This window comes from Tachysurus vachellii, chromosome 3 (genome assembly GCF_030014155.1).
Source record: "Tachysurus vachellii isolate PV-2020 chromosome 3, HZAU_Pvac_v1, whole genome shotgun sequence".
NCBI classification, from domain to species: Eukaryota; Metazoa; Chordata; class Actinopteri; order Siluriformes; family Bagridae; genus Tachysurus; species Tachysurus vachellii.
Window position 1 is genome coordinate 17,792,648 of NC_083462.1, and position 22,586 is coordinate 17,815,233.

Here is a 22,586-nt window from a genome sequence, read left to right on the forward strand (position 1 = left end):
TACTTATACTGTCTGTGCATTACCATGACAACACATGCCGTGCAGATGTTCAGCAAAGCAGCATGATTGCGAGCGTAATATCACTTTTAAATGAAGTGTGCGTTGGTTGGAGACAGAAAGGTAGCCTTGAGGTTAAGTTGTTGCGCTACCAAACAGAAGGTTGTGAGTTTGATCCCAGGTCCACCAAGCTGCCACTTTTGGGCCCCTAAGCAAGGCCATTAACCCTCAATTGCTCAGTTGTAAAAATATTTAAAATATAAAAAATGTGATAATGTAAGTTGCTCTGGATAAGGGCATCTGCTAAATTCTGGAAATGTAAAGTGGTGTTGTGTTTATTGCCTGTAAATGAGGCAGTCATCCATGCAGTTGACTGGACAGTGTAGTGACTCATTAGTGTTTACTAATCTACAAAAAACTCTGAGTAAGTTACTGTAAAATCCCCCCCAAAAAAACAAGTATCTCATTTCACAATTTGCCAACAAATAGAAATATTTAAAGAATGTCACACTTTTTCTATTATTTTTAGTTACAGATAATGTTGTCCTCAAAACAAATTACTTCCTGTTGTCACATATATGTTCTCATGTGTTGCAGCTACAAACAGTCGTCCGCTCAACGGCATCACGTTCACCCCTCTCTTGAAGTTAAAAAGAAAAACAGTGTTACAGAGAAAGTTTTCTAACAGTTTTACAGCTTTACCTTTGACTCTTACAAAGAACTGAAACTGGAGACTCCTTCCATTAACGTTAAATAAACATCTCTTCACAGAAAACCTCATATCCAAATCTGCTTATGTGGACAAGCTGTTGCTATAGAAACGATAACATATCAGAACAGCGTTTTAACATGAACCTGTGATTTACAGCTGTGCTACTGTCAGAGCTGCTGTTATAGAAAACTAATCAACACCTTCTGACCAATCAGAGTCAGCCTGTTTTCAACAGTGCTGTGGGAGAAGAGTATGAAAGTAAAAAAAAGTGTGAACGTGAAAAAAAAACAACATATGTGTGTATTTAACCTTCTGTTTTACTTAAACTGGAGAACTGGGTTAATTGGTGAAACATTATGAATGTGTAGAATCTCATTCTTCTGCTTTATCATATGTGATTTATGATTTATGTAACTCGGTTCCTGAAATGTTCTTTAATTAGCACTTAGAACTCTTTCTGCCCAGGAAACACTGCTGTAGGTTTCTACGGCGTAATTTTTTTCCTAAAACAATCAGCCTATGAACAGTTACAGCTTCAAGATTTAATTTCTTTTGATTGATTAATGATTCCTTAATGGACCTTTTTTATATTTAGGGGATCACAGTGGGTTGCTCAAGAATACAGAAAAGCCTCTCCAATAGGGTTCTACTCATTAAAGTAAGAGGAACAATTAAAGAACGCATAAGCTTTCCCGTCCAGGAGATTTCTCGTGCTTTGGTTTTGTTCAACGTACTTCATTCTACAAGTAAGAGAGAAAAATATTTTGCGAAAAAAAGGAGTTATGCAAATTATAATAGTAATAATGATTATATTTATTCTATAGTCTAAAAAAATGTAGAAAAACAAAATTGGAATACAATTATTATTATTATTATTATTATTATTATTATTATTATTATTATACAATTGAACAGAATCCTGTGCATCGCACCGTACTGTTTGTTCCAGTAGACTACATGTGAACACCATTGTTGTAGGAGCGAATGGGCGTGGCTTGAGAAGGGGATTGAATAAAGTGGGCGTGTCTAATGATGGACAGTTTATGTAATGAGCAGCGCGGACTAGAAGCTCGTATAAATAGCGCTGTGCTCCTGGACTAACACTTCATTCACGACTTAAGGAGAGACGCTTGAGGACGATTTGCGTGATTACAGCACCATAACGCACAGTCGCATACAACAACACACACACACACACCGAGGCGACTCTCTCTCTCCCACACACACACACACTCGGAAGGTTTGTGGAATAGTGAACATGAGAGGACGGGACGGATAATAAGACTGGATCCAGTGCTTCACCTTCACCTTTTGGATAACCTGGAAATTTGAACGCGCCTTTTGCGCACGAAGAGGAGCGGCGACGCGCGCAGGAATATATTCCCTTTTTCTCCTCGTACTTTTGTGTGCTTTATTTATTTATTTTTATTTATTTTATTATTATTTTTTTTTTTTAAGCCTTCCTTCCACTTTGGGAATAGGAGCTTTCATTTTTTGCTAGGAAATATTCCCCGCGGGTGGTGACCCGGCTGCCCCGCTACAGCATTTTGGGAAAATATAAAAGGATGGCAGCTTGGTTCACCTTTCTGATCGCATGCTTCAGCGCGCTCCTAACGCAGGTAAATAAATCATAAATCATCTTCCTCTTCATCTTCATCTTCTTCATTAGTTCTATTTCTGACAGTGTTGCAGCGTGGAGTGATTAAGAACCAGAACATGACAAATAATAATAATAATAATAATAATAATAATAATAATAATAATAAGCTCAGAGATGAAGAGCGTTTGATAAACAGATACTGACTTAGTGCTGCATGACAACACAAAGCTGCATCTTTTTTTCTCTATTTTTCCTTTGCATGAACATGAATACAGGCGAAAACAGCAGTTGTGTAAAGTGCACAGCTGCTTAAAAAACACTAAAATAACTATTTTGGGTTACAGGAAATAAAAAAGTATATATAAAGGTGATGTGTGTTGTGTTCTGGAGCAGCTGTAAAGGATTAAAGGACTGTGTTTTTGTTTTTTTTTTGTTTTTGTTTTTGGTTTTTTTTGGATTGTTTTTGTTTGTTTTGGAAAACCTTTAAAGGAGAGCAGTTTAACAATCCAGGCTGTTACGATCAAATGAATTGATTAAAAATTTGGGCATCGTGTTGAGAAAAGCTTGAGTTTGTGTTTTTTAAATGATAGAATGGAACTGCTTTGGGATCAGGAGAAGTGTTTGGATCACGCTATACATTAAACTAGAAAAAAGGTGGCAAACTTTTCCTGTTACTTTTCCTGATTCTTGTTGGAGCCATTAAAAGAAACATATTTGGTACATGTGGCATGTAGTTTGGGAACCATATAAGCTTCAAACGGTCCAACACATTCCACCTTTACAGGCAGGTAAAACACACACACCTTCATGTCTGAAGCACCTGTTCTCTCTCTATATAATTATATATAGATATTGGGAACTGGTGTTTTCGAGCTCAAGCTCCAGGAGTTCAAGAATTTTAAAGGTATTCTGGGGAGCGGAACCTCATGCAGCCCGGACTGCAGGACTTTTTTTCGCATTTGTCTGAAGAACTACCAGCAGAACGTGTCTCCGGGAAACTGCATCTTTGGCAGCACCGTCACCCCAGTGCTGGGCTCCAACTCATTCAGGATGGAGGACGGACACCAGAGCGCACCCATACGCCTGCCCTTCAACTTTGGATGGCCGGTAAGAGGAAAAAAGTGCATGAGTCATTTGGAAAGGTGAAGCTAAAAGCATGCGTGTGTGTGTGTCTAAATATTGCACAGAACATACATCAGCAGTATGTAGCAGTACTGTGCACAAACTACACTTGCATTGCTGCATGAACTCTTAGTGCTTGTTTATAGTCAGATAACATGAATCAGTTTTATATATTCACAGCTGTAATTAAGATGTATTTATGGCATTTTCTCCTCTTAGGGATCATTTTCTTTGATTATTGAGGCCTGGTATTCACCTACAGAGGATCCACCTGTAGGTAAGTACTTCCTGTTTTATCCACAAGAGGGCGACACTATAATGCACACTAACGCTTTACAGAACTGTTTTTTTTTACAAGGTAGTAATAAAGGTTATGTCCACTATATAATATTTTTATTGCAATTGATTGCATCAGAAATCGTTTCTGTAATAAAAAAATTCATGCGAAGCTGTTGTTTTTGTGAAGCACACGAACAACTTTGGAACTGCGCTTTCCTCTGGCTTCAAAAACACCTTCACATTCTCATACTCGAACACAATTGGACTTCCTTTAGTGTATTTTTGGCGTGGGAAAGCGCAGTGGGCTTTGGTGAGAATACTCGACGCTTGCCAAAACCATCCGACGGCACTTTCCTGTATTTTACACCTTTCTGTGTCCCGCCCTTTGGAACGGGATAATAGCATGGGAATGTTTTTCGCTCGACTTAAAGGAAAAAGGAAATTCGGGGTCTTTTTATTTTTTTCATTCCTATGAATTAGGGTCGACCTCAAAGTCTATTATCAGGAGTGTAAAATTATATTTCTTCTATTCACAGATTGACAAAATGTTTTTCTTTCTTTTTCTTCCCCTCCATAGACTCAAACAAGCCCGACTTACAGATTAGTTCTTTTCCCATCCAAAAACAGCTGGAAGTAGGGGCTGGGTGGTCTCAGGATGTCCAATGCGATCAGCAGACGGAGCTAAGGTATTCTTACCGGTTCATCTGCAATGAAAATTACTACGGAGACAGTTGTTCCAAAAAATGCACGCCCAGGGACGACCGTTTTGGCCACTACACCTGCAACCCAGACGGACAGTTATCCTGTCTCCCCGGCTGGAAAGGAGAATACTGCGATCAACGTAAGCAATCAGAGATCACCACGCACTGGCCTTTAGGAGACTCAGGGTCTGCTTTAGTGCTTCACCTTGCTCTCCTCAGACTGTGTGCTTTCTCCGATGCATGTGGGCCTCTGTTTTAATCGCCCAACCTCATAGCCTCAATTTTTTATTTTTTTTTAAAGAAATTCAGATGTGATCCAGGCACCTAGTCTACCTGGAGATCTGTTGCTTTGCAGAGTTCATTTCAAACCATGTCCCAGGTGTTCTGTAGTAGCTGGAGCTTATTCGATCCAGATGGCTTTAATTAAAACTCTGCATGGCACGCTGATAAATCTTTGTAGGCATTTGCTAGTTTTTCCCACTTAATTTCCATTACAATTTCCAAACCATGCGAAGAAATACAGTATATCTTTTCCTCCCATGTGCTACTTCTAAATAACCGTTAAGGTCGTTTGGTTTGATGTAGGGCTTCTTAAACTTTTTTGCGAACAGGGAACTCTTAAACTTTTTACTGCTGAGATTTCCACTTACAAAAGCTTTACTTTTTTCATTACATTTATCTTTAGAGTTTAGTTGACATTATTTAAACCCTGTTTGTTCTCATGTCAAGGAGGTTTGGAATCAATCTATAATCTCAAATTAGAACATAAAATAAAGGTAATGGCTTTAATAACGTTTGCTAACTCGGTATTATCTACCCTTTCAGAAGAAAAACTGCTAAATTGTATTTTTCTTTGTTGTTTGGATCTTTTACTTATATTTGACACTTATGTACTTTTTCTGTGTAAATGCAGAAAATTTCAATGTAAATACCTTTTATTGTAAAGTAAATTTATATGTGATGAATTGAACCAGGCCCGAGACAAGGGATGGTATGGTTTAGTACCCTGAGAGCGTGCTTCAAAAAGCATGGGTGGGTTTTAAGACAAAATCTGGCAACCCTGTTAGAAACATGTCCAATATGTCAAGCCAGCTGCTTTCTCTAGCAGTCTGAGTAGCAGTCATTATGGTTAATGCCATTACTGAGAGCCCCATGCGGTTTACTGTGCCAAATGCTCAGTTTGGATCTGGTTTCGGTTCTGGTTTTGTGCCTCTTGTGCGTTTTACCATTCTGAAGTATGAATTTGTAGATTCTCATAAAACATACAGCATAAGTATTAAACTGTGAGCATGAAACTAAAGGTCACTCTGAAGGTAGAGCAGAAGATGGACATTTAAAACTCCTGGCACATGAGATTAAGACACATTTTACAACATGGCTAGAAATTATTTATTTAGATTTTATTTACCTAGAACCTTCTTATGGGATTTGATCTCAGATGTGTGCTTTGCTGATGAAGGAAACGCTATGAATGTCTGTGACCCAGATTACAGTGTGAGTGAAGGGTTTAATTTATAGGGAAAAAGTAGTGCGCGTGCGCAGGAACCCTTGCTTATTACTGGTGAAACGGGATAAATTAGGGCGGTGTGTGCGTGCGTGTCTGTTTGTGTGTGTGTCTGTTTGCGCGTGTGTGTGTGCGTGTGTGTGTGGGTGCGCGGCCAGAAAGAGAGAGAGAGAGAGAGCGAGAGAGAGAGAGAGAGAGAGCGCGTGCTTGGTAATTTAATCCCCGGCGCGCACGCGCCCCGCTAATCGCGGCGTTATTATCCGACACGCGCCGCCGTTGCGCGCGCTCTCATTGTGGCTCTGCGGCGTGGCAGCTGCAAAATTACGGCTCGCGCGAACTGAGAACAACAATAGCGGCAGCTGTCCGGTTTTTTTCTAATTGAGATGGAGCATCTGTTCCGGTCTAAAAAGCAGCAGTTCAACCCACTTAAAAAATGGGGCTCACTGTGTCACCCACAGGCCAATTACAAACGCCACACAAGTCTGTCCAATCAGGTGCTCCTAAACCAGGGAGGGGCGTGGCCATGTGTGGATTGTTGATATTGTTATTGTTCATCTTTACAACATATCTATTACTATTAATAATAATGCAATTAATCTCCACAGCAAGTTAGTTTGTTATGTGCAGTAAAGCTTATAGATACATGATTATACAAGTCATTAATAACTCGTATTGTGTCCAGGTATTATACAAGTCATTAATAACTCGTATTGTGTCCAGGTATTATACAAGTCATTAATAACTCGTATTGTGTCCAGGTATTATACAAGTTATTAATAACTCGTATTGTGTCCAGATGGAGAATTTCACAATGTCCATAGCGAGAAACAGATACACAGATTCTTCATGTTTAATATCTGCTCTGTTTGTCTCTTTGATCAAATCAAGATCATTATTCTGTTTATAACTCATTACTCCGAGATATCGTAATTCCCACATGTTGTCTCAAGAAAACAGAGTGAAAATCGGTGAAATTCAGTTATACACTAAATCTCTGATGATTTTAAGTCAAAACAATGAGTTATTAAAGCAAACAAACAAGTTATTAAGCAGAAATAACAATAAATGCAATTGAAATGATGATTTAAGGCAAAATAACAAGTTACGTGTTAAGTATGGCGATCTAGAGGGGTTAAAATACAACGCTAATCCGCAACTGCATCCTCAACAAAGAAACCTCTTTATGTTACTGCAATTCTGTCTGTTTGAATACAGACGTGTTTCCGTCAGAGGTGAAAAGCACACAGCTAAGAAACGTTTGTTTACAAATAAGTCATAGCTAACTAAATGTTATGCTACCTCCAAAAAAGTAGGCTAACGCTATCAAAGTCAATATCATTAGCTATCTGATCTTGTGATGCCGAATAATAAATATAATAGACATAAAGAAAAGGTTTTGATCAATGTTTGCACGTGTTTGTTTATTTGTTGTTTTTGTTATTGTTGTTGTGGTCAGTTGGGCCGGGGAGCAGTTCTGTTCTGTGCTAGCTTACTAAACTTGCTTGTTCCACATCATTGGATATTAGAGATATGTGTTTCCCAGAGACTTAATAGTGGGTTTCTGCTTTAACTAGTTTGTTTACTAGCTTAGCATCATATGACATTAATGATAAGAAAATTAAGATTAACATCAAACTAGTTTGGTACTAGCCACAAATTAGCTACACCCAGGACTGAGACTGAGGAAGACAGCCCTAAATAACCTCTAATAGCTACCTAATGATCAGGATTGTTGGTATTGATTTTGTTTAATTCACATCAATTATACCAGAAAGGTTTCATTGCTAAACTGATGTTTGGAGAGTTCCTGTGTTAGTAATCTGCATTTCCATTTCCTTTCACAGCGATCTGCCTTAAAGGCTGCAGCGAAGCTAACGGGAATTGCTCCAGTCCCGGAGAGTGTGTGTAAGTACACAAGCTGGAAGCATGTTTCAATTCAGTAAATATTCAAATACAGGTTCACTGAGCGCTAATAATGAGCGCTGTTCTGTGGTTGTGTGTTGCAGGTGCAGAGATGGCTGGCAGGGAACGTTCTGCACTGAGTGTAAGAAATACCCCGTGTGTAAGCATGGCACGTGCCATAAGCCGTGGGAGTGTCACTGTAAAGAAGGATGGGGTGGACTCTTCTGTGATCAAGGTGAGTCTGAAAACCAGCTAAGAGCTGATTAATTAAATATCTAATAGAAAAATATCACAAGATTTAAATGAGTTCAGAACCCTATCTGAACCCCCCCCCCCACACACACACACACACACACAATGGTACATTCCTAATGTTTCTTAGATTGCGTTCATCTTTAAAGCCATTGCATGGGTACAGGTTCTACTACAATAAAAAAGCAGACTCTTAAGAATTCCTTTTGTGTTATTAAGTTACACAGGACCTTTAATTCATTCAGTGTACAGCATTTGGCAGACGCCCTTATCAAGAGTGACGTACAGAAGTGCTTAAATCTCTAACATTGGATAATGCTGGTTCACTAGGTTACATACTTAAGATACCATGAGTTTAAAACATTGTTCAAAGTTACAATGAAAAAGGATCTAACTAGGATCACTCAGGATCTAGCTTCCTTAAAGGTTCTTCTCTATCTGGGAAATCATTTAAATGTTCTACTTAAGACTAAAAACACTTAGCAACCCCTTTCTAGGTGCAGGAACCGTTTTTTTCTTCTTCTGTAGAATAAGAACCTCATTCTAAGCCCATGAACCGTTTACTGGAAGAAGGAACTCTCTTCTAAGAGGAAGAACCCTGAACTAATCAAACAACCCCTTTGTAAGTGTAGGAACCCACTTTTAAGGGTATTAAATTTATTTATGGTGTATTGAAAGTTTAAAGGGTTTTTATTAGTCAGAATGTCAGTAAGCACATGGCGGTGGAGCGTACGCAGGGTTTCGTGACTAACGAGTTGACTCTAGGCAGTGATTTAAGTGCTATCATTCACATTTGACACTAGATCTGAACTTCTGCACCCACCACAAGCCGTGCATGAACGGAGCCACGTGTATGAACACCGGGCAGGGCAGCTACACGTGCATGTGCAGGCCGGGCTACACCGGCGTCAACTGTGAGCTGGAGGTGCGTCACTGCGACAGCAACCCGTGCAGGAACCGAGGACACTGCGTGGTGAGTTGTGCTGCTGCTCATGTCCTAGTGTGAAACTTAGCATGCTAACAGAGCAGGATTGCTAAAAGCCATGTCTCTTACAGGAGCTGGATAATGGCTACACATGCACGTGTCTGCCAGGGTTTGAGGGCACACACTGCGAGCACAGCCTCCTGACCTGTGCAGACATGCCCTGCTTTCAGGGTGGGAAGTGCCATGAGAGAGACAACGGACGCAGCTATTCATGTGACTGCCCTAAAGGATACACCGGACTCAATTGTGAGAAAAGGGTGGACAAGTGTACAACACTGCCGTGCGCTAATGGTACGTCCTGTCCCCACCTTCTGTGTGTGTGTGTGTGTGTGTGTGTTTACCTGTGTGTAACTGAACACCCGGTGCTCCACAGGTGGCGTGTGTGTGATCCTAGCTGGCGTCCGTATGTGCAGCTGTCGAGCAGGATTTACAGGCCAGCGCTGCGAGATCAACATCAACGACTGCTCCTCCAACCCCTGCACTAACGGCGGCACCTGTCATGATGGCATCAACGACTACACCTGCTCGTGCTCTCCGGGGTACTCTGGACGGAACTGCAAGCTCCAGAGCACCCCCTGCTCAACGGAGAACGTCTGCCTGAACGGAGGATCGTGCAGCAGCGCCCTGGACGGCCCTCCCATGTGTCTGTGTCCCAGTGGCTTCACAGGGCCGCGCTGCGATTATTTCGCCGTCACACATCCCGTGCAGCTAAACACAGAGTCCCGGGATGACTTCCAATGGGCCGCTGTGTCCCTGGGTGTAGGTTTGGTGGCTCTACTCATACTGGTGTGCATGGTAGCGATCGCGCTGCGTCACATTCACCGCCAAGCGGCGGCTGAAAGGACTCACGACGCTATGAACAACCAGTCAGACACACAGAGGGACAATCTGATCCCAACGTCGCAGCTCAAGAACACCAACAAGAAGGTGGACCTGGAGGTGGACTGCGTTCAGGAAAAATCGAATTACATCCTCAAGAACTACCATCTAGACTACAACTCATCAAAAGAGTTTAAAGAAATCCAGACGCAAGAGGATAAAAGTCACAAGTACGAAAAGTGTTTAGAAGACAAAATACCGTTGAGTAGAATGTACAGGTGAGTTCAGGAGCTGCTCTAGAATCAACAATTTAACTCCAAATAAATAAAACAAATAAAAGAATTCAATCCTCTTTCACGATGCCTGCTTTTCCATCTTAACACCGAGTGTGTGATTTGTGTGTGCAGTGAAAAGCCGGAGTGTAGGATATCGACGATATGCTCCCCGAGAGACTCCATGTACCAGTCTGTGTTTGTAATAGCGGAGGAGAGAAGTGAATGCGTCATAGCAACCGAGGTGAGAACGACAGAACAAACAAACGAGAGGAAAACATCACGAAATTGCTTTCTTTAATACATTTCAATGTTCCAAATAATTAGATTATATTTTTTTTTTCAGGTATAAACATGACCAGAGGTCATGAAAGATGGAAGATGTGAGGAGTAAAAAACACAATCAAAGCAGAATTTTCTGGATTGTTTACAAAAAAAAAGAACTGAAAGACTGGAGATGATTTTTTGTGATGTCCACTGCTGCTCTGAGAAACTTGAGGACGCAATAGACGAAGTTTGCTTAAAGTGTACAGACGTGTACAGTCCTGGATGTTGTCTTTTCTTTTCTTTTTCTTTTTTTTTTGACCCCTTACGGTATGGTTTTATGTTTTTTTCCCTCTCAAGATTGTAAGGAAGGAAAAAAAGCAGGACTTACACTGACTGCACTGCAGTAGGACCAGAGGGGGGAAAAGTCTTTGGCACAGAGACGTGGCCCCTCCCCACATTGATGGAGCTCTCTCTCTCTTTCTCTCTCTCTCTCTCTCTCTCTCTCTCTCTCTCTCTCTCTCTCTCTCTCTCTCCCTCTCTCCCTCTCTTTCTTTCTCTCTCTCTCCCTCTATCTATCTCTCTCTCTCTCTCTCCCTCTCTTTCTTTCTCTCTCTCTCTCTCTCTCTCTCTCTCTCTCTCTCTCTCTCTCTCTCTCTCTCACTATCATGTGGTAATCACAGACACGTCATCTGCCAAGTAATCACTTCGAAGGTGCCAGGGACTTCCAAACCTTCACGCCAGCATCATCGCCCGCTATGCAAAAAAGGAAAGGAAAAAAACACAGATTAGAGGAGATGAGTGCGGAATCACAGCCTCTTCCATCCATCATGAGGAAATGAATGTCTGTACAAAACAAATCAAAAAAGTACAAGTCATATCAAGATTTTTTTCTCTGAGATTGTATGCAGCCCAAATTTCACAAAAAAGCCTTAAAAGGAAGGGGATGGACGGAGGGACGGAGGGAACGCTCCTGTCGTGCGTTGTTGTTGGATTCGTGGAAAAAAACACAGGAATCGATGCAATCATGAACCAGCGTGTAGCAGCAGGGATCAGAGAAAAGAATGACTACAAATAAAATACAAAAAAAAACAAAAAAAAAACAAACAAGCAAACAAGTGACTGCACACCAACCACTGACTGCCTATAAATTTAGACCAATAATGTAATTTTTAAGACAAATGATTATTTGCAGAGTTAATTTAATTACGACACACTGCTCTTTATATGTTTTATACTATTATTTTTTGTATATAATGCATATTTATAAAAAACACACACAAACAAACTGAAGAATAAAAAAGAATTCTTTCATGGCTTGTTTTTGCTGAGTTAGATTTTTTTCATTTTTATTTTTATTTACATCCAAAAAGAAAAGAAATCCTTCTCACCCTGTTGCCCCCCTGACATGTAAACTGGCTTGAAATTTAAATCCGTTGCCTCGGCTACAGGCCCCTCGTGCTGGCAAAGTGCGGGGAGCGAAACAGATGCCCCCGGGGTGCAACCCTGCTCCACCATAAAAACAGCGGCATATGCCACCCCTCTCGCTCTCGTTCAGCTCCACGTGGCGAGCGATGCGGCTATAAAGAGCAGGCACATGCACGTGGCTTTCGGCGCCAAATAGCCTTGGCTTCATCTTTGTGGAGTGAGGTAGGGTGGTGTGTGTGTGTGTGTTTGTGGAAGTGTGTGTGTGGGGGGTTAAAAGGGAGATACAGTGCTGCCTCTACCACTCCCGTCTCCTGTAACCCGTAACAAAAGACCGAGGCTGAGCCGTGCATGTGGTCGTGTCCCGCACAGATGGGCTTCGGGGTAAAGCTGGCACCGCCAACAAAACACTAAATATCTACATGCTTTGAAAAAAAAAATGTTTAATTGAGCAATCTGGAGCTTGAACCCCGATTATTTATTGTGGCTTTTTTCCATACGGGTGGCGCAAGGTCACCTGGGTCTCCACTTAACGGAGGAAAGGCCAGAAAGGTCCTCTGTTCCACAGGGAGGAAATTTACGTCCTCCATTAGGAGAGCAAGCCGAGACTCAACAACACTGACACGTCTGAGAAAGATGTCGACCTGGTACAAGTTTGGGCCCCGTGTGTCAAAGCCGTGACAAACACCTGAAGGCAGGTCTGGCCTTTTTTTTCTCTCATCTGGAAATGATTCACAACTCGGTCCAGTGTTGTGCTCGACTGAGCAGAGCGTTAAGGATGTGAAGTGCACGACTCGGTTATTTATTATTTATTATTTACGCCACCATCAGCAGTAAGCAAATCACACACACACACACACAGCGTCATAGAGTGTCCGGGTGAAAAGGATGCTCGGAAAGCAACAAGGTTAGCAAAACGCTTCCGTCACATAACACTTGTTATCGCAGAAATTAGTCATGTGGTAAAGCTTTCGACTTGCAACCTGTTACACAGAAACTGTGTGTGTGTGTGTGTGTGTGTGTGAGTGTGTGTGTTTTGCTCTTTGGCCTCAGGGTCTCCATCACATGGCCAGGCATTCTCATTGTGTTATAATCACAGCATCCTGTTTGTGACCTAGTGACATCATTTCCTGCTTCCTTTCTGATTAAAAAATGCAGAACATGCCGGTGCAGGACAGACACTTTTCTCACGCATCATTTATGTTGTTGTTGTTGTTGTTGTTGTCGTGGTTTCCTCTCTTTCCATTCACATGGACTCATTTTCAGGAAAGATATTCATAAGAAATGGGAAGGAGGAGCTGCATAAATAATAAGAGGAATAATTATGAGTGTTGTTGTTGTGTTTGTTGTTATTTTTCCACTCTTCCTGCATGCTTTACATTCCAGCCGAGCGAACAGACAAATCAGGTGCACAGGATCACCACCACAACCTGCTGCTGCTTCTCTTTGTGTGTTCATCTCCAAAACAGAACAAAGTGGTGACGTTCCTCCAGTCTGCAGCTTTCACTAATTAACACTAGAGGTCACTGACATGCTCAATGAGAGGCACTCTACACATACACTCACACACACACACATACATACACTCACACACACACACACACACACACACACACACACACACACACACACACACACACACACACACACACACATACACTCACACACACACATACATACACTCACACACACACTCACACACACACACACACACACACACACACATACACTCACACACACACACACACACACACACACATACACTCACACACACACACATACACTCACACACACACACACACACATACACTCACACACACACATACATACACTCACACACACACATACACTCACACACACACACACACATACATACACTCACACACACACACACACACACACACACACACACACACACACACACACACACACACACATACACTCACACACACACACACACACACACACACACTCACACACACACATACACTCACACACACACACACACACACACACACACACACACACACACATACACTCACACACACACACACACACACATACACTCACACACACACACATACACTCACACACACACACACACACATACACTCACACACACACACATACATACACTCACACACACACACACACACACACACACACATACACTCACACACACACACACACACACACACATACACTCACACACACACATACACTCACACACACACACACACACACACACACATACACTCACACACACACACACACACACACACACACACATACACTCACACACACACACACACACACACTTATTGTATAAGAAATTAAAATATATTGAAATTAAAATTTTATTTTGGATTTTTATCTGAATATTTGATCTCATTTATACAGCTGATGGTTAAGGGCTTCACTCAGGGGCCCAGGAGCAGCAGCTTGGTGCCCCTGGGATTTGAAGTCACAACCTTCTTCTCTACCACTAAGCTATCACTTCCCAGTAAAGTGTTAGAAAGCCTGAACTCCTCCACATTTCTATGCTTTTTTTCTCAGGTGCCGATGTAGTGACTGAATGATGTCACTGGGCATAAAATACTGAGAGAATCCGATTTTCTGTTTGTTAACAAATCCTCACAGTTCGACGTGACGTGCTTCATACTGAGTCATTTCTGAGTATCGATGAGCAAACATGATATTTTTACCATACTTTATTGGGTCATTTAAAAGCACACACCTTCTCACACTTAGATGTCATCAGGTGGATTTTTCCAGCCTGAGAGGAAATATTTGAGTTCTTTCCGCTTGACAGCTAAAGGGCGTTCAGTCAGTAAATTAAGTTAATCTAAACTTTACTGTGTGTGTCACTGTTAAACCGGACAATCAACTCATTAATCATCACCAGCATCTAACAGCTAACTGGCTCAACTGGACGGGCCAGAAAAAAATCCTCCCAAACACTGACGTCTGTAGGTTTTATGGTCTGATCGTAACAACCTAGTGTTAATGTTTGAAATAAATATTGGCACCTTTCATGTAAATATGAAAAGCGAAATCAATAAGTCCATCTACAGCTTTATTATTTCAGTTTATGTTATTAGTTTTGTTCTTAAACTATGTTTTCATCCTCTCTAGACCACAGGTTCTGGTTTCAGATCCCAAGCACTGTGCTGATGTTCTGATTCACTTTCCAGAATATTCCTGCTGCTGTTTATGTTCTCAGGCATCGCTCATCCACCTCCTCATCTTTTCCTTGTCTCCGGATCCACCTATTTTTTTTTTCCTTCTGAAATGTACAGAAACAGCCTCCGGCGTCTTCTTTCTGGTGAACATTTACAATATTTCTGCTTTTTTTTTATACAGACCTGCTAGTGTGAATACTGTTTGTATATATATATATATATATATATATATATATATATATATATATATATATATATATATATATATATATATATATATATATATACAAATATATGTGTGTGTGTATATATATATATATATATATATATATATATATATATATATATATATATATATATATATATATATACGTATATATATAAAATAAAATACTTTAGAAATGTCAATATTTTTGACACATCTTAATGAAAATCAAGTCTAAGATTGAAAAAAAAAAAGAAAATTTATTTATTGCAACTGGCTGCTTTATTTATTTATTTATTCATTTTACTTCATTATTATTGGCACCCTTTATTAAAACAATGGAAAATGTATATTACTGTATATTACTGTATATACAGTATACGAGGACGTCGTATAGTATAGTATCATTCAGCTCACTGGACAGAACAACTGCTCTGAACTTCCCCTTTATTTATTTTGGTTGCTGTTTCATAATGATTAGGTACCAATATTTTTGGAACATATTGCAATATGCATGCTGCAACTGGATTATGATGAATCCAGTGGATTCGGATGAGTGAATTCCTAAATTATTTGCACCACCCTGTTAAAGATGCGAAGAAAACAATATGTTGTATATGTTCTTGTTGCAAAACTATTGGCACCACATAACTACGTTTACTACAGAGAACCACAGAGCACCACATCTTCCTGTACTCACATCCATCACGTATCCCATGGCAACAAGTTTGTCACATGCTCATGTTTTGGTTTCTGTTCCTCTCCCGTCATTGTGTTCTTACCCTATTGTGTGTGTCTGTTCTGTGTTAGATCAGTGAGTCACTGTGTACGCTGTTGTTTCTGTTGTACTGAATTCTCGTTGATTGTTATTGTGTGCTTCTACCGCCTTGTTTTTATAGTCTCTGTTCTGTGTGTTTAGGATTTCCCGGTTTGACCTTTGACTGTTTTTGTGTGTCTGTGAATATGAATCATTCTAGTTAGTTGTTTGTTGTCTGCCATTGTTGACCTGAGCTGAACATCTGACAAAATCTCACAATTACTCTAAATAAAACACAGATTGAGCCTTTAAAACACAATAAAACACACATTCTGTCTTTAATACACAATAATATACACATTGTGCCTTTATACACAATAATATACACATTGTGCCTTTATACACAATAAAACACACATTGTGCCTTTAATACACAATAAAACACAGATTGAGCCTTTAATACACAATAAAACACACATTCTGTCTTTAATACACAATAAAACACACATTGTGCCTTTAATACACAATAAAACACACATTGTGCCTTTAATACACAATAACACACATTCTGTCTTTAATACACAATAAAACACACATTGTGCCTTTAATACACAATAAAACACACATTGTGCCTTTAATACACAATAACACACATTCTGTCTTTAATACACAATAACACACATTCTGTCTTTAATTCAAATTCAAATTTAAATGTATTTGTATAGCACTTTTGACAATGGACATTGCCTCAAAGCAGCTTTACAGAACATAAACATAAAACAAAAAGTTAATATAAAGATTAATATAATACAAAAAATAATATTAGATATATTTAAATGTGTTTGTATTTATCACTAATGAACAAGTCTGAGGTGACTGAGGTGACTGTGGTGAGGAAGAAACCCCTTAGATGGAAGAGGAAGAAACCTTGAGAGGAGCCAGACACAAAAGTGAACCTCATCCTCATTTGGGTGACGCTGGAGGTGTGAAAATATACAGTCTGACAGTCTGTCCTCAAAAACCACATGTAGTTGGCATCTCCTCTTAGTATGTCTGAATACTTCATGAAGCAGAGTCCAACTGGAGCTGGTACATCTCTGTAGATGTCTCAGGATCCTCAAAGATTCGGCCTCATCTCAGTGATGGTCCAAAATCTTCATGACACAGAAGACGTTCGGACCTGGTACAATTTCTGGATGCTTCAGAATGAGTAGAAAAGGAGAAGCAGTGGAGAGGAATTAGCGTAGCTGCTGTTTGTATTAACCAGCACTTAATGATAATGTGCATGTACTAGAGCACAATATTATGGGATGTATTATGTGTATGCCTGACTAAAGAGATGTGTCTGTAATCCACATTTAAACTGGGAAAGTGTGTCTGAGCCCCGAACACTATCAGAAATACTATACCAAAGTTTGGGAGCTAAATAAGAAAACGCTCTACTGCCTTTAGTAGACTTAGATATTCTGGGAACTACCAGAAGTCCTGAATTTTGTGATCTCTGAGAGCGTGAAGGATTGTAATGTGTTGGAAGACTAGTTAGATACATGAGAGATAAACCATTAAGAGCCTTGTACATAAGTAGCAGCAGTTTGTAGTCAATTTTAAACTTAACAGGTAGCCAGTGTAGAGATGATAAAATTGGGGTTATATGGTCATACTTTCTTGTCCTAGTGAGAACTCTGGCAGCTGCATTTTGGACTAACTGTAGCCTATTTATTAAAGATGCAGGACAACCACCTAGTAATGCATTACAATAGTCCAGTCTAGAGGTCATGAATGCATGAACTAGCTTCTCAGCATCAGATACAGACAGGATGTTTCTCAGCTGGGTAATATTTCTAAGGTGGAAGAAGGCTGTTTTTGTGGTATGGGCGACATGATTTTAAAGACAGGTTTCTGTAGTAACAGAACATCCCTCTAAATGGAAGTTGAAGTGTAAGAGCTTCTCTGTACTGTTTTTTGGCCCGATAAGTAATATTCTTGTCTTATCAGAATTTAACAACAGAAATGTTATTAATGAATGTTAAGTCTCCTACAATTAATGCTTTGTCAAAATGAACCAATAGATCTGAAAGAAAACCTGCAAAATCTCTAAGAACATCAATGTATGGCCCTGGGGTCTGTACACGGTCGCCAGAGCAAGAGACATCAGGGATTTTTTTTGTGTGCGTGTGCGAGAGTGCAACATTAAGAACGAGGAATTAAAAGGAATTAAATCTATACCGTGTTCTCTGAGTAACAGTCTTTAATACACAATAAAACACACAATGAAGTTGACACGCACAAGGAATTTGGTTCCAGCTGTTTGTGACTCTCAAAAGTACAGACATAAATAACACTATACTATACAAGACAATACAGACATAAATAACACTATACTATACAAGACAAGACAATACAGACTATACAAGACAATGCAAATGATGTGATACAATATAGACAGTGTGAGAATTAAATATGAATACAGAATATATGACTGATCAGTTAAGTACATAAAGTGTGAGAATGCATGGTAGTGTACTGTTGATTTTAAATCTACAAATTTATAACACATTAAAGAGACGTTTTGTGCAGTAATGTGAAGATTGTCTGGAACAACTGATCATTTTTATATACAATTCTTCAGAAGGGTGCCAATACTTTTAAAACCCAGACTATGTATGTACACACAAACACACAAACACTTAAATGTATATATAGAAACTCGTGACTGAAACCATGTCCTAATCCTGTGGAGACATGTTTGTTGTGCTGTGTGAAACTTACACACACCCTTCTGAGTATCGCTCTGAGGTCACAAGGAAAGATTGTAAGAACAGAAGATTTAAAGATTTGCGCTGAGGTTTATTTCAACTTGAGGTTTATTTTTATCGTGATAAATTACAGCACGATACACTTTTCTGAGGTACTTTGAGGTATCACATCTTTATAACTAAATTTTTTTTTAAATAACAGATCTGAAATTAAAGCTGTATTATTTGGAAGCTTTAAAAATAGTAAATTCTAAAAATTAAAAAAAAAAAAATAATTATTATTATTTTTGTGACTCTTTTTAAGTGATGTTTTTATACCTAAAATGTAATATTTAAATATTTTCTAATGAAACGCTGCAGATTTGCTTCTAGTTGTTTTTTTTTACCAAACCAAACTTATGCATATTGTAATTTTTTGTACTTTTTTTTTGAGGGGCTTTTTGGAAATAAAGCTTTAGACAGAGGAATAGATCAATTCAACCAAATGATTTATTGATCACAGCAGGAAGCTGGTCCTGATTAACATTCCTCAGTTTCACTGGGGTTAATAATCTCCTGAGGTAAAAAAGAAGCAGAATATGGACCTATTGCTATTTCTGTAAATATACTTTAAAACAGAAGGTCAAAACTGTGTTTACGATGCACAAAAGGTCACGCTCCTGGACATCAGGCTTTAGGTTCGGGTGGAGAGAGTAAACACGAAACACCTGACTCCTGGAGCTCGTAGCAGCGTGTGAGAAAAAGCTCTATACATCATGCAGACATTTAAGGAGCTTACGAAGGATGCAATGGTGTGATGGCAGCTAATGCCTCTATTTATAGATAATCTACTTTACACTAAAGAGGAAAGAGGAGCCTGGGGAAAACAGAAGGAAGTGTGAAACAGGAGAGAAGGCTGAGGGGTTGTTTACAGGAGCCTATAGCCAGGGGCAGAACTGGGAGAAAGGGCCTGGCTATTTATACTGAAGCGTGACCATGTGGTGAGGGTCATGTCCTGATCACATCCAGAGTCTCACTGAAGGGACACGGTGTTCATTTTGTTTTTTGGGCAGTAGATAAGGAACAAACCAGACTGTGCCAAGCTGCTTTCAGAACATGAAGATGAATCTCAGTTCCTGTGAGCAACAAAGCTGATTATTTTCCAGTCACAACACGTCTTGGGGTTTTGGGGTTTTTTTATTCATGCCAAAAAAAATGGAGCGTAACTCGGTTTTTGAAACGTATACAAAACAAATTTTCACTTTATGTTACAGCAGTAACAAACCTCCATAAAGTTAATTAGATAAAAAAAACATGCAGCTTGTCATGTTACTGTATAATTGTTATAAATTATGACACAATACACTTTTCTGATGGTTTGAAACTTTTAAAATAAAACAGATTTAGATTTCCTTTCTTTTAAAACTAAACCTAGCTGGTAGTTTGTTACCAAACAAAAAGAGAAGCATATTGTAATTTTCCCAACAGACAAATTTTTTTTATTTTTCTGCCTCGCTTTGAGTATAAAGCCTTAAAATGAGCCACTATCATTCTAGCAGCTACAAACATTTGTAAAGTTAATAAGATAAAAAAAAAACATGCAGTTTGTTGTGTTACCGAGAAACCGGAGCACGGTTACAAATCTCTGAAACTGGAGACTCCTTCCAAAAAGTCCATAAGAAGATAAATGTCTTCTTATATAATACGTGAATGAGCTGTTGCTATAGAAACAATAACGTGGTAGAATGCAGGCATTCGTCTAAAATAAACCTGTGATTGCCAAATGTCAGTGTCACTCTTACGGAAAATGAATCAACACCTTCTGACCTATTAGTAAAACATTTCATAGAACTACAGTAAATAAAAAAAATTCTATACATTCAATTCAATACATTTATTACTAATGAACATGCCTGAGGTGAAGGTGTTGTTGGAGCTGGTGATAATGATGTTTAACCGCTGATATGACGTTTTTGGTAAGATGACTCTTTGTAACAGTCCGACCACTTTCTCAGCAAGCCGTGTTGTTATTTTGTCTGATTATCTTCAAGAAAGAGAAAAAAAACAGGTGAGCTGAAGGAACACACGAACTTTTCACTAATTTAAATGCAACTAAAAATGGATAATTGTGTCTGCATCCTTTTAAATAAATACAGCATTTTTAATTGTGGAAGATGAAAGAATAAATGAAAAGAAAGAAAAGATAATAATTCCACACTGAAATTTTTTGAAAATCCTGATTCAGGAAACGAGGATCTGAGGCTGTCGTGTCATATGAGTGTCGTGCGGTCGGTCGTGTTTTCACAGAGCTGATCTGATTTGTCCAAAATCTGAAAGCCAAGTCTGAGATGATGGATGCTTGAAGATTTACTCCAGATTTCATGGAAACACCAGGAGAAATTGGCAGCTAGTTCTCGGTTTTGCAGTCTTACTTTTCCTCCCTCTCTGAGCTTTGAGCCAGAGGTTCTCAATGCCGTGTTCTGGATTCCCCTGCGAGTTCATATTGTTCTTGGGTTCCGGTTCGTAACACACCTGAGAACTGTAGTAAATGTCTGGACAATGGGGATCACCTGGTGCAAGTGGGTTAGTAACCGGACCCTAGAAAGAAAAACTTAGACTGGCCAGGATTCCTCTGGGACCGGATTGATTACATTTGGCTTAAAAAAAGCAGAAGCAAGAAATAAAGCCGAAACTCAATTTATCACGTGTCCGTTGCTCTTATCTGATCTATTCCAAGTGAAGTTAAGAAGTCAGACCACAGAATAATTCGAAGAAGACCACAGAAGAGTTGGAAAAATGCCAAAACCGCCTTTATGAAGAAACTAGGTCACGACTTGGAAACTTAAATAACACACTATACGTCCAAGTGAAAAACGAGGCAGCGTTCAACCCCCAGGTGAAATCTTTGGTTTAATTCATCTTCTAAAGAGCAGCAACAAAGTTAAACCCAACACCATCTGGAAAAATAAATAAATAAATAAAATAAAAAGGTTTTTATTCTCCATTATGTGGCTGTAAAACTAATACGGTGAAAGAAAAAGAAACACTTTATACACTCACTCTAACCACATGACATATATAAAGCAAATTTATGGATTTAAAATCTTAAATTTTAAAACATGTCGATGTTGAACTGACGACAAATCAGACAAGTAACTATCATTACTATTATTTAGAAAATAATAATAATTCAAAGACATTTTTTTGACTTCCAAAAAAAAAAAAAAAAAAAATACACACTAATTATTATGATTTTTATGTAATGAATCAATGTTTCTTGGAACCCTGTTGGTACATTGCGTTCACAAGTCTTGTTTTTCAGACAGATCTGTCTCCACGTGTCAAGACTTTTTCCCCTGGAGGAACATCAAACCCATTTAAATATAGGACAAAGTTTAAGGTTTTTTTTTTCAAATGGCACTAATCATAAAATATGATCGAAATTATATTTTGAGAAATGATGTATACATCTGAGGGGGCACGGTGGCTTAGTGGTTAGCATGTTCGCCTTACACCTCCAGGGTCGGGGATCGATTCCCGCCTCCACCTTGTGTGTGTGGACTTTGCATCTTCTCCCCGTGCCTCCGGGGTTTCCTCTGGGTACTCCGGTTTCCTCCCCCGGTCCAAAGACATGCATGGTAGGTTGATTGGCATCTCTGGAAAATTGTCCCTAGTGTGTGATTGCGTGAGTGAATGAGAGTGTGTGTGTGTGTGTGTGTGCCCTGCGATGGGTTGGCACTCCGTCCAGGGTGTATCTTGCCTTGATGCCCGATGACGCCTGAGATAGGCACAGGCACCCCGTGACCCGAGGTAGTTCGGATAAGCGGTAGAAGATGATTGAATGAATGAATGTGTGCATCTGATCGAAATCTT

At 39.5% G+C, this 22,586-nt stretch overlaps 1 protein-coding gene across 1 annotated transcript; it reads left to right on the forward strand.

Annotated features, from left to right (window-relative positions):
• Positions 1-1,805: 1,805 nt before the first annotated feature.
• Positions 1,806-11,079, forward strand: dll4 (delta-like 4 (Drosophila)). The gene is made up of 11 exons (XM_060866085.1): positions 1,806-2,328; positions 3,159-3,416; positions 3,651-3,708; positions 4,288-4,551; positions 7,760-7,820; positions 7,922-8,052; positions 8,873-9,042; positions 9,126-9,345; positions 9,428-10,151; positions 10,281-10,389; positions 10,492-11,079. Exons 1-11 carry the CDS (start codon positions 2,275-2,277, stop codon positions 10,495-10,497), a joined length of 2,055 nt encoding a protein of 684 aa, XP_060722068.1. The 5' UTR covers positions 1,806-2,274; the 3' UTR covers positions 10,498-11,079.
• The last annotated feature ends 11,507 nt before the right edge of the window (positions 11,080-22,586 follow it).

Bases quoted from the DNA above. Each gene is read 5' to 3' on its own strand.
- dll4 (XM_060866085.1), top strand. From the start codon at position 2,275: ATGGCAGCTTGGTTCACCTTTCTGATCGCATGCTTCAGCGCGCTCCTA. The intron at 3,709-4,287 runs GTAAGTACTTCC...TCCCCTCCATAG, and splicing joins TACAGAGGATCCACCTGTAG to ACTCAAACAAGCCCGACTTA. The intron at 8,053-8,872 runs GTGAGTCTGAAA...ATTTGACACTAG, and splicing joins TGGACTCTTCTGTGATCAAG to ATCTGAACTTCTGCACCCAC.